The sequence below is a fragment of the Epinephelus moara genome, chromosome 10 (assembly GCF_006386435.1).
Source record: "Epinephelus moara isolate mb chromosome 10, YSFRI_EMoa_1.0, whole genome shotgun sequence".
NCBI lineage: Eukaryota > Metazoa > Chordata > Actinopteri > Perciformes > Serranidae > Epinephelus > Epinephelus moara.
In genome coordinates this window covers 31,844,183-31,856,396 of record NC_065515.1, presented here as the reverse complement: position 1 = coordinate 31,856,396, position 12,214 = coordinate 31,844,183, and the positions used below count along the sequence as shown (strand labels likewise).

The window sequence follows — 12,214 nt, the reverse complement described above, 5'->3', positions numbered from 1 at the left end:
AAATGGACAAACTGATAGTGGCTTACAACTGTGTGAGAAGCTATTTCAGGAGCACCTGGCTGCGGAAGTCAAATTCCCATTAATTTTTCCCATAAACCATGTTATGTCGCTCACAGCTAAAGCATTTCAATGGCTTGGGTCGCCATGAACCTCCCCCAATTCAATCGTCAGTACAAAATTTTAACAACTGCGTGGTAAGAAGGTAAACTACAAGTGTTAAGGTGCATTTTGGCAAGAAACATCCAATCAAACATCCAAGAGAAGGCTAAGGATTATGCTCAAAACACGATCTGCAGCTTAAATCAATTTGGTTTTAAATTCATTGTCAATATAGGATAATATTTGCACCACTTTTGAAACAGGTATGATATGTCACATGACTTGTATAGGCATCATGGCGACTTTATGTTGTTTATTAGAAGTGTGTGGAAGAGTCGCTCGCTTAAAACATTACACATTTCTTTAGTCCAGCACCCATTTTATTGGACACTGGAATGTGTATGTCCTTTATTACAGTTTTTAAATACAAAATTAAATCAGCAACAGTAACTATCCATCCATCCATCCATCCATCCATTATCTGTAACCTCTTATTCTATTCAGGGTCACGAGGGGGCTCCCAGCTGACAGTACACCCCAGACAAGTTGCCAGACTATCACAGGGCTAGCTACTACAACTAAAACTAACTATATTTTTAATTCAGTGGCACTTTGATTCACGCCCCTGAGTGACTTCATCTCCATGGCAACAGCAGCCAAGGCTCATGGGTACTGTAGTATTCTGAGCCATCATCTATGATGAAATCACAAATAAAATAAAGGAATACTTCTCACATCTATTTTCAAACAGGTGCGTAGGAGAGGGACGAGAAGAATAAAACTTGTAGAGAAGACTCCCGCACACTGTCTAACTTGCAAAAAATAATGAGTTTAATGCTGCTGCAACGTTTCGGTGACTTTGCCTGATGAAGGTCTAGTCACTGAAACGTTGCAGCAGCAAAAAAAGTCATTGTTTTTGCAAATTAGCGTGCGGGAGTCTTTTCCAAAAGAAATCACAATTAAAACACGATTTCTTACAAATTATTATTTAAAGAAAAATTTTTGCTGGAAATTCAGTATGAGTAAATACTATTCACAGCCCCTCCCAACTGTCCGTCCATCCACTGAGGGTCATCTCCTCAGCATGTCTTTCCACTGTAATGCAATACAAGCCATTACATTCCAGATATTACACAGTATTGGATCACTAACCTGCATCAGCCTCTCCAGCTGGTAGAACTTGCAGTGGAGATCCTCAAAGTTGTTTTTGTAGAGAGCTCTGAGGCCGTACTCATACATGATTTTCACCAACACACAGAAGGCTTGTTCCTCTGGCATCTGAAACCACATGGAGAACGATAAACTACAGCAACATGAACTCAAGCTCTGAACAGCTGACTGTCCAACATGTACATCTGTTGCCACAAAGGAAAGCAGGACATTTTGTTTGAATCTCCACAAGACATTTAGTGATCACGCAGGCTTCAAGACAAGGAAAAGACACATTTTATTATCCAGCGTTATTTGACAAAGCCCAAAGAACAGAGGAAGAAGATGAAGGGACATACTTTCAGTGTTTGAGTGTGCAAGTTGTGCAAAAATATGTTTTCATCTGAGTGCTTCATTGTCTCTGTGTGTTTTAGTGTGTGTTGCTTGGATGAATGAAGATAAGAGGCATGAGAGAAAGCTTAAAACTGTGTGTATCTGTGTGGGTTTACGGGTTTCTTTCTCCTCACACACACACACACACACACACACACACACACACACACACAGTGAGGTGATATTTAATCAGAGTGACAGTATGTGTTTGGGGCTGAATGGGCTCCTGCAGGTAAACCTGAACCCCTATTAATATTCCTGACATCTCCTCTATAACCTCTCCCTTCATCCTCTTCTTCCTCTATAACCCGTCTGCCTCCTCCTCCTGTACAACCTCTCTTTCTTTTACTGCTGCTGTCCCCTTTATCTCTCCCCCTCCTCCTCTCACCTTTACAGCCTCCTCCTCCATAACTTCCTCCTGTTTTCCTCCTGCACTCCTGTCTCCTTTCCTCTGTACATCATAATGTGTCTTCACCAAACTACCTCTCCTCTATGACTCTCCTACCATCTTTCCTCACCCCACCTTCCCCTGACCTCCCTTCCCTTCTTCACTCTTCCTCCGTCTTTCCCCCACTTTAACCTCTGCTGCCCTTGTAATTTGGACTTCAACCAAACTTCCTCCTCCACTTGGGACTCCCGCCTCCATGTGTCTACTCCTCTGTCTCTCCTCCATCTGTCTTTTAACACCTTTCCAAATAAAAATTTTAGAAGCGTTTTACATGTTGCGACACATTCTGATCGGACAAGAAACACTAAACAACATTCAAACATGTATAAGGAGGGGTATAAAGAGCAGGAGTTCTTTAAGAGATGTGTCTCTGGCAGTGACCTTGACAATAAATGTGTGAGAGAGTGAATGAGTGTTTTGCCCATCTTTTTCTCACTTCTCATATTCTGCCATGACTCTGTCTCATGCCCTCACCTTCTTTCGCACTCTCTCACTCGCTCTATTCATCCATATCATTCTGCTATGAAGTGTTTTCATTCCAGCAGTCAGCCAGGGACGTTCTTTCTGTCTCCCTCTCAGCCTCCATTTACTCTCTTATGTTGTCTCGGCTCTGCTTTATTACACCTAGCACAAGCTAGCAGTCTTGGCTTCTATAGATGCAGGGAGGTGTAGGTGCAGCTGCTCAATGCTGACATTTTTTCTTTGTTGAAGTGTTGATCTTGTCATAATTTGTTTGACTGTCTATCTTTGGCATCAAGGTAACATTCCGAGAGTTTTTATTTTGCAAGCGTGGAGCAAAGGAGAAGCAAAAGAAGCAAGTTTTTCTGTAAATGTAAAAGAGGTAAATGTAATAGTTTTGCTTATACGCTTTACCAATGTTGTTGTCGAGTATGTTACGTTAAAACCAGTTTGTATGCATGTGTGTATGTCTTGTATCTATGTATTCGTCTACATGGTGCATCGTCTTGACCATGAGACGGCAGGCTCAGTAGATGGATGGGTGACAAGTGAACTTACATGCAGCAGGAGAACAGCAGCGAGGAACGACTGACCCTGGCAGTAACCAATTTCCTCATCATAGACAGAGTAGGCCTGCGAAAGGGAGAAAAAGAGAGAGGGGGAAAATTCTGTTTGGTTATTCTATCAGCGAGACATCAGAGGTCACTGACATTGTTTAAATTGTATAAATTAATGCTGTAATTTAAAACCTCCATTTTTCCATATTTTTACTTCACTTAAAGGCACAGTAAACCATATTTCAACTGGAATTTCTGCCGCTGTTTTATGCGAGGTTGCGGTTTTTGTCCATGTCTGTGAAAACATGGATGCTTCACACATCTTCCCCCCCAGCAGCACAGATGATCTATTATATCAGCACAGTTTTAAGGTGGGCACACAAGATTAGTGTCACCAATTCAGTATCTGACTAAATGTCTCCCCTTCTGTTCCTGAGATACAACATCAAGTAACAACCAGGAAAATGAAAATGAAATGCATAACATTAGAATGTCACAGTAAAGCTGACCTTTGACCTTTTGAATATAAAATTTTATCACTTTATCATTATTTCCTATTAGACATTTGTGGGAAATTTTGTCAGAGCGTATGAAGTCTTGGGTCATGGTCAAAAATGTGTTTTGTGAGGTCACAGTGACCTTGGACCACTGAAATCTAGTCAGTTCATTCTAAGTACCAAGCAGACATTTGTGCCAAATTTGAAAAAATTCCCTCAAGGTGTTCTTGAGATACTGTGTTCAAAGGAATGAGACAGATGAGGTCACAGTGACTTTGACTTTTGACCTTTGCCTACCAAAATCTAATCAGTTCGTTGACTCACATGGATGTTTGTGCCAAATTTAAAAAAAAAAAAAAATCCCTCAAGGTGTTCTTGAGATACTGCGTTCAAAGGAATGAGACTGATGAGGTCATAGTGACTCTGACCTTGCCCACCAAAATCCTATCGATTTGTTGACTCTACGTAGACGTTCGAGCTAAATTTACAGAAATTACCTCAAGGCCTTTTTGAGATATCGCATTCACGAGAATGGACAAACGGACAAACTGACAACTTGAAAAAATAATGCCTCCAGCCACAGCTGTCGCCGGCACAGAGGCATAAAACACATATTTTGCCTCGTACCTGTAGTGCTATTTATCAGTCAAGCTCGTTTTTGTGCGAATTGCAGAGTGTTGGAGATATCAGCTATAGATATGTCTGCCTTCTCTCTGATATAATGGAACTAGAAGGCACTCCGCTTGTGGCGCTTTCAGTGCCAAAAACATACATTAAAAACAACTCAAAAGCAATGTCTCTTTCCAGAAATCATTACCCAGTTACTCAAGATAACCCACCGACCTTTTTGTAAGCAGTTTCATGTAGGGCAGGAAACACAATGATTGCTGCCCTTAAACTCTGGGAGTCATGTTATCACCATCAACGTTTTTTTAAACCTATTATTTACCCAGCAAGGCACCCTGAATACTTTCTCACCTCCTTGTCTTACACAGCAAGAAACATTCACACTAAGGGACTGCACAGTTCAACCACAGTGTAATACAGTTACACCAGTCAATAACCAACTGCACTGGAGCAGCCAGGGGATTTAATATCTTGCACTTCAGTGTTAAGGGTGGACGGGGAGTGTCAGACTTTGGTTTAATAGTCAGTTTAACTGCTGCATGAAGCGTTTAATAATGCTGCTATAGTTACTTGTGTGATGTTGGTTATAACAGCACAAACACAGATACAGAACAGTGATTAGCTATTGTTCAGTCATCATGAAAACTGTGTTTCTTGTGACCACGTGTTATGATAATATTTTTAGTACACTCAGGAATTCCGGCTTCCTTTTCAGAGTCAGGAACAAGTCATCTCTACACCACTTGATCTTACATGCTTAGCGCCTTGTTGATCTAGAGCATCTGCACATTCAGAGGACATTCCCTAAGAGAGCAGTACCAGCGTTTTTTCTTGTTTCAGAAGAATATCCCTTGGGACTGTCTCGCTCTGTCTTTGGTTTTTCTCTTTGCCAGTGCCAACCTCTTTCTTTCGTCACTTTTTCTCACTTTATGAGGCATCTATTCTGTAAATGCTGAGGTAAGTCCTCGTGTCTAATAACATAACATCAAAATTATATGGCCACTTTAAGGAACTGACCTTCTAACGATAGGTGTAGCAGTAATTATGAATCTTATCTTTACGTACATTGCCACCTTTAATGTTGACTTTCAAGAGCAGAGTGACAAGGGTGCTGCCTCTGCTGAGAGAACAGCATATAACCATTCACAATTAAGTGCAAGCTTTGATTTAATTTTTACAACAGGCTCTGCAGCCTTAAACCTGCAATAGCACATTTATCCAGTTATTTGGGGGCAGGGGAAAGAAGTTGTGAACTTGACATTTCAGGCCACATGAACTCTATTTGAACTCTGTTTTGGTCTCTACCAACTCCTGAGGGAAATATGTTACTCTTGAGCTGCTAAATACTCCAGTATTTTCACCAGCTATTTTGCTGTTTGGTGCTGAGCAGGTAGTGTACAGTGAGCCTGTTCACTGAAAACAGCTGCCCACTGCAGCCGTAAACAACAGTATGAGAGTGGTGAGAATGAACCAAAACAGTAAAGTTACAGGCATGACAGCTAAACAATAAAGCTCCGTAAAGTTAAAGGGAGCTTCAGATTCAGGTGCCAATTCATAATAATGAAAGACTCCTTTCACACTGTCATTTGAAACTTTGTTATGAAAATATTGTGTTCTCACTATCATGGCACCAATGCAACATAACAAGGATGTGTCACTCACCACAGAGTCGAGCTGTCATTGACAAACCAACAGTAAGGCAAAGAAACTCATGTCATGCCACAAAAAACAAAACAAACAACATCTCTCCACAGCAGTAGTAAGGGAAGTGGTGGCCTGTCCCATGCAAGAAACTTGGCTGGTTCCATCCTTAAAGTATGGGAGACTGACCAAGGAGAGTAACCTTCAGATGACCGTTCAGGGAGAGGCGCTGTCTCAAAACAGTCGTGTTGACACACGCCACCAATCATGCTAATGAGCAAACAGACAGGCCTTTTCACAGTGTAAACAAGGATCCAGGGAGAGGCAAAGGCATCTGAAACCATTCGACCTACACTTGTTTTGTTTTTTTTAACTCTTATCTGGCAACATCCCTGCAAGACATACAGGCTGGAAGAAACATACATCGTCACTGACAGTAAACTGTTGTAAATCCAATGCCCGCCTAAATGGGAGGCATCAGAGTTAAGTGGGGCATCAAACAGGGCAGGTGAACCACCTCACCTGACCTCTACATATCAGCTGGTGCGCAAAACTAGTGTCCCCACAGCTTAACATGCTTGAGAGGTCAGCAGCACCAGAGCTGAGCATGAACACAAACAACGTAGAATAGATAAGCTGTAATCATATTCCCCTGTACAAATGTTGGGGCAGTTATACACACAGTGTGTGGAGTTTAATGAAACACACAATTTAATATCATCTTTAAATGTTATGTGTTTAGTTCCGCCCTGATCAAGAGCTTCTTGAAATGATTCAGCTGGTAACGGTTCAATATCTTCCTCACAGATATTTTGGCAGGATGCTCACTCTTTGATGGACATATTAACTTCGACTGCAGTCAAACCCCCGCACGTCGGGTTAAAATATTCTCGCCCCTTTTCCATGCTTGAAAAATGAGTGTGGACATCCAGAGCTTCACTGCTGATCTGTTCAGCTAATTTGGGGTTTGATGTGGAGGTAATGGAGAAGTCTTGTGGAGCTGTCTGCAGTGTAATCTACAAGCTGACATGCTTGATGGAGTGTGGCATTCACATGTCCCCAACTCGGCTGGGAGAAGTGCACGCTGACAGATGGATGGGGGAGGTCCTGGTGGGTGAAATCTAAATTTGTTAGCCTGAGCAGATAATAGGCTCAGAGGGGTGGATTATTAGCATCTACAGTATATGCCTAGTCTTTCATAACCAATGAGCACAGGTTTTTTCATCTTCTGTTAAATGTGTTAAACTTCGGAGACCTTTAAGACTGTCTAATTGTGCTAATAATCATTCAGTGAAAGCCACAAAGAATGCGTGGGTTTTCTTATTACTAAAAACTGGGGGCAGCTGTGGCTGAGGTGGTAGAATGGGTCGTCCACTTATCATAAGACTGGTGCTTCGATCCCTGTCTCCTCCACTCCGCATGTAAGGATCCTTGGCAGACTGGTGTATGCATTTAAAGGGTCAAGCTAAGCAGCAGGCAGCACCTTGTATGGTATGTGAATGGGTGAATTTGTAAAAGCATCTTTAGTGGACTAGAGAGGCGCTACACAAATGCATATCCATTTACCAGTATCACCTATAATCCTTGAGCATTCTTTCAGGTATTGTTCCTACAAAAGCTAGACAGTATTTAGAGAATGTGAAAGTCCTTAGCACCCTGCAACAGCCAATTGGAAGATCAGTGATCATGTCACGGTTGCTGAGCAAATTAATGAATATGTGAACACTTCACTCTGGAGAAGTGTCTCACTGAATGTATTAATTAAAAGATTTGGAAACCAGTTGAGAGGGATACTGTGCCAGCGATAAAAGAAAGACCGAATTATCATCGCAATATTGTTAGAAAACCTGGGTATTATAAGTCAAGTGGTGTAGAAACAAAAATGTAATTTTCAATATCATATAAAAAAAATTCATACTGCGATACTCGCGATATTTCGACTTGTTGACATTGAAATCATACTGTTACCCACAACAACAACAAGCATGGCTGTAAGCGAAATAATCACAGAATCCGCGGTGGTTCCAAAAAAAAAGGAAAGGCTTCAGTAGTGTGGATTAAACTGTGGCGAGCGTCTTTAGGCCTGGGTGTCCTGAATGTTTCATGAACAGCCCCAGACTTCTCAGACTCTTTTAGGGAGTTACTGCTCAGAGTGAACTCATTCAGCAGCTCCTCTGGCAGCAGCACAGTGTCTCTCCCTGACCTCTCTCACCTTGCACACACAGGAGTCGGTCTCATCAAGTCAGTGTGTCATAAACCTTTGATAATGTAAACCTATGTTACGCTTGCTGCTCGACAAAAAACTGCATTTTGTTGTATTATTAATATTATATAAGGAATGTGAATCTCACTCTGAGTTACTGTTGTTTACAAACTAAAGAAATGAGAGATCATTTTTTCAATATTGAAGGCAAACCGTTACATTAATATGTAAAAGTGTATCACTTATTTTGTTGCAATTCTATTTTCTTAAATTAATAATACATCTTTTTTTATTTATTTTACATATCGTCAAGAATATTGTTATTGTAAAAATACCCTGAAATATTGTGATATTATTTTAGGGCCATATCGCCCACCCCTAGTCATTAAGACCACAGATGAAATATTGTAGCATAAAAATTGTGTGTGCTTTTGCACACTGATGAAAGGAGGAGAGAGAGGAGGCAACATGCAGCAAAGGGCTGCAGGTCAGGACTGAATCTGGGGCCACTGTGGCAAGGACGCAGCCTTTGTACATGCGGCACCAGCTCTACCAGGTGAGCTACTGTGCGCCCTGATAAAACCTAGTTTTTAAGGTGTTTTTTTTAGGCATGGCATGCTCTTATTAGTAATACAATAGTAAAGAGATAACAGGAAATCAGGGCAGAGAGAGACAGGGAATGACATGCACCAAACATCCACAGCTGGAGGAGAACTGGGGATGTTGCGGTTCAGGGTTGGCAGGCCGAACCCAGGGCCACAAGAGAATCCTATTCATAAACTGTTTATGAAGTACTGACAGAGATGATTGGACATGTAAGAATATTAAAGCTTTGTCTGTTAAGACCTTGCAGCCTGAGTTCTGTTTCCATGGCAATATCATTTTTTTGTGATTCATTACTTGCTCAGTGTACAGTTTCTCACTTTTGTAGATCAAATGTCAGCTTCAGAAAAGAATGGATTCAGCAGGGCAAATTCTTGTTCCTACAAACTCGACTGGCATACAAGTATACACAGAGCTGATCCGGACGGCAGTCACCAGGACATGAACTAGTATCCTGAATAATGTGTGCATGGAAACACTTAGTGATCACTGTGATATGCAACATTAGCCTGGTTGATGAGGCGTTATCATGTTTGCCTTTTTCCTCCGCTTTGTTTAACTTTCGTTTCCATGGAAATATAGCAGATATTCGCTCTATCCATTTATCTGAGAGACACAGGTTTAGAAGGATAAAGCTCCCCTCTCACTGAAAACCTGCTGTCAAGAGTCTTGTGTCTCGAATGAGGCAGCCAACCCGTGACAGCTCCAGCAGGCTTTCTGACTGACCACCAGTAGATGTCTGAGGTTGTACAGGTTAGCTGGAAGTGTGACTGAGTGGAGCATTAGGAGAATGAAGCAAATTATCACTGAGAAAGAGCACGGAGCTCAGGTGACCTTCCCCGGAGAATAAAGGTTAGAAAACAAAAGACTCCAGGCTTATTACTGAGTAGAATATGAAGATGAATAGAAACTTTGTCCTGGATTCTCTGTGCCTGTAACCCACTCATGCCTCAAGATCCAACCAACCTTATCAGCAGCAAATCTACATGGATTTGCATACAAATGAAGGCTGGCTCGCCACTGACCTAGTTGGGTCCAGACTGGATGCTAACCCTTCCTGACAGGTTCTCCCAGAGCGCTGACCGGCCATACTCTACTTCTGCAGCGCCAGGAAAATACAAAGGAGCAAAAGTTCTACTTCATCGTTCTAAATCTATATTTGATTTTAATTAATAAACAAAACACTTCTGTGATATCCATGTTTATGTTGATGTATACCCTCCATGCACTTTTTACATCTTATTTAGCTTTACGCTCACAGGTCTCTGTTCATTAGATAATTACTGAATGCAAGCTTATACCATTGAATTACTGTTAATTGGAACTTATAAAATGATGGCCTAATGACTAGAATATTGCTCTTTTATCTCACTGCTATCTACTTTTTCAATTAATGTTATTTTTTCTTATAGATAGACAAAAGACAAAGGTTTTTTGTATCTTAAGTTTCTCTCTTGGCATGCAGGTATTCTCTCTATCCATAAACATTTTAGGGTCATCACTTCTTGCAATTCACCAGCCACGTCCATCAACATAGCTGATGACATGACAGGTCACATACAGGTGAAAATGATCTGCATGTGATCACAGCGAAAACTGACAAGGGCTGTGTCTGTAATTTCTCCCTGTTAAAAGGAGCGGACACTATTTATAGTGCACTATATAGTTGAGTGTCTGTATTATATATAAAGTGCCCTCAAATGGAATAAAAAATGGCATTAACACTATTTTCTGTTAGCAATAATAGAGGCGGAAATTACAGCTGAGAGACAATTTACCTGTCAGTGATGAAACACTCAGACATCTCAATTTACTGCAGACCATAAAGTAAACCACTAAGTGTATATCACATAATATTAGTGAGAGAGTAAATGAGGGAGTGTTTGGATGGGCCAAAAATGTCTATAATGTATATACAGATTGATTTTTGGATCTGTTCAAGACATATACTTTATTTTTCAGTAATTGTAATTAAATTTATTGAGTTATAGTTCTTCTTTATTGCATTATGTATTGGCTTTATTTGACAAATTTTGCATGTTCAAGAAATTGCTTTTGTATTATGTTATTAGGGGTTGGGTTTCGTAATCAAGTTGCTATTAAACATACTATTAAAGAGGAAACCTCTTATAGTGATCATGTCTATCCGGGTGAAATTCCTCACATAATATTTTATATATTTGTATATCTATCACATAAATGTGAAGTAACAAAATGGACCCTTCACTAAGTCCCACCCCAAGACGCAGCCTAGCCAATCATAGTGTAGCATCAGGCTGGCTCAGACCAGGGTACGACAACAACACAGCTGTGCTCCATTGACTCTAATGCAGTCGTTTCAGATTTCCTTCATTTTCAGGCTGGTTTTGTGGATTTGGAGCTAAATGTTGTGCCTGGGGCATGTCGTGTATTAATGATACTCGTTACCTGGAGAGGTTGGAAAAAGATAAGCGTTTCTTCCCTGTTCCAAAACCAAAATCAGACCCTGAAGTGTAGGGTTAGCTAGCTAGCTACTGAAGATATAGCCTACTGAATGTATACACATGCTGCGTTTGCTTTTTAATGATTATAACAGCGAAAAAAAGAGTGACCCTGCTGTACAGGAACCAGTGAAGGGAAACTTTGCTGATATGGTTTGCTGTGGCGATCAGCAGTGATGTGGTGGTTCACTTTTACACTGTGATCTGTAGCCTATAGTTCGGCTTTAGCTTCTAACTATCTTTGTCTTTTTAACCTGTTGTTGCTGCTGAGTCAGTTTGACATCCTGGATATATCCTTCAAACACAGTAGACACTGTAACACTGTAGACCCCTCTCTCTGCTTCTCTCTGGTATCTCTGTTTTATTGTTCCAAAAATATGATAATATTTCTTTAGGGAGTGCAGTTAGTTACATGCTTACTCTGACAGCTTGTCGGACCATCACACATTTTATTGACTTTTAAAATACACCTATTTCATAACATAGAGATTATGGAAGCTTTATGTGACCAGGCATTATCAATCCACTTGGCGAGAGCTGCTTCAAAACACAGGTGTTCTCCATATGAGCATTTGTTTTTTGTCTCCATCACTATCTGCACAGGCCGTTTCTTGTTGTTGGAGTAGACTGCACAAGGTAGCCTGAGGAACATTAAGTTTAGCTGCTACATCTCCTTGGCTCGTTTTGGCAGTTTGTCATAAGCTTTGAGGAGACTACATTTTTTATTGAGAGAAAATCTTGATTTCAGTGTGCACGCAGCACCAGCCTTAGTTAGCCAGCTGGAAGCAGACAAGTTACCGTGAGGCAAAGTGCTGTATCATGGAGCAAAAAAAAAAAACCCCAAAAAGAACAGCTGTAACTTTAAAAAATGTTTCCATATGTTGTCATGTACAAAAAACCCAAAATGAAAACCGTAAGTGGAATTATTTTAACAGTATTTGTGTAGGAATGATTCTGCTTTTTGATCCATATATGAGCTGCTGATCGCTGTAACCATGACCACTAAAAGCTGTTCCCACTGTATTTATCTCTGTGGTTAAAAGTTTGTGTTTCTAGCT

At 40.7% G+C, this 12,214-nt stretch overlaps 1 protein-coding gene across 2 annotated transcripts in view; it reads right to left on the bottom strand.

Annotated features, from left to right (window-relative positions):
• Positions 1–12,214, bottom strand: part of rabgap1l (RAB GTPase activating protein 1-like) — a 134,233-nt gene that overhangs the window by 39,776 nt on the left and 82,243 nt on the right. For both annotated transcript variants that reach the window (XM_050055881.1, XM_050055882.1), the window contains exons 15-16: positions 3,107–3,181; positions 1,252–1,377 (exon numbers count right to left, since the gene is read on the bottom strand). In XM_050055881.1, coding sequence (XP_049911838.1) covers positions 1,252–1,377; positions 3,107–3,181 — 201 coding nt within the window. The remainder of the gene's footprint in view (positions 1–1,251; positions 1,378–3,106; positions 3,182–12,214) is intronic.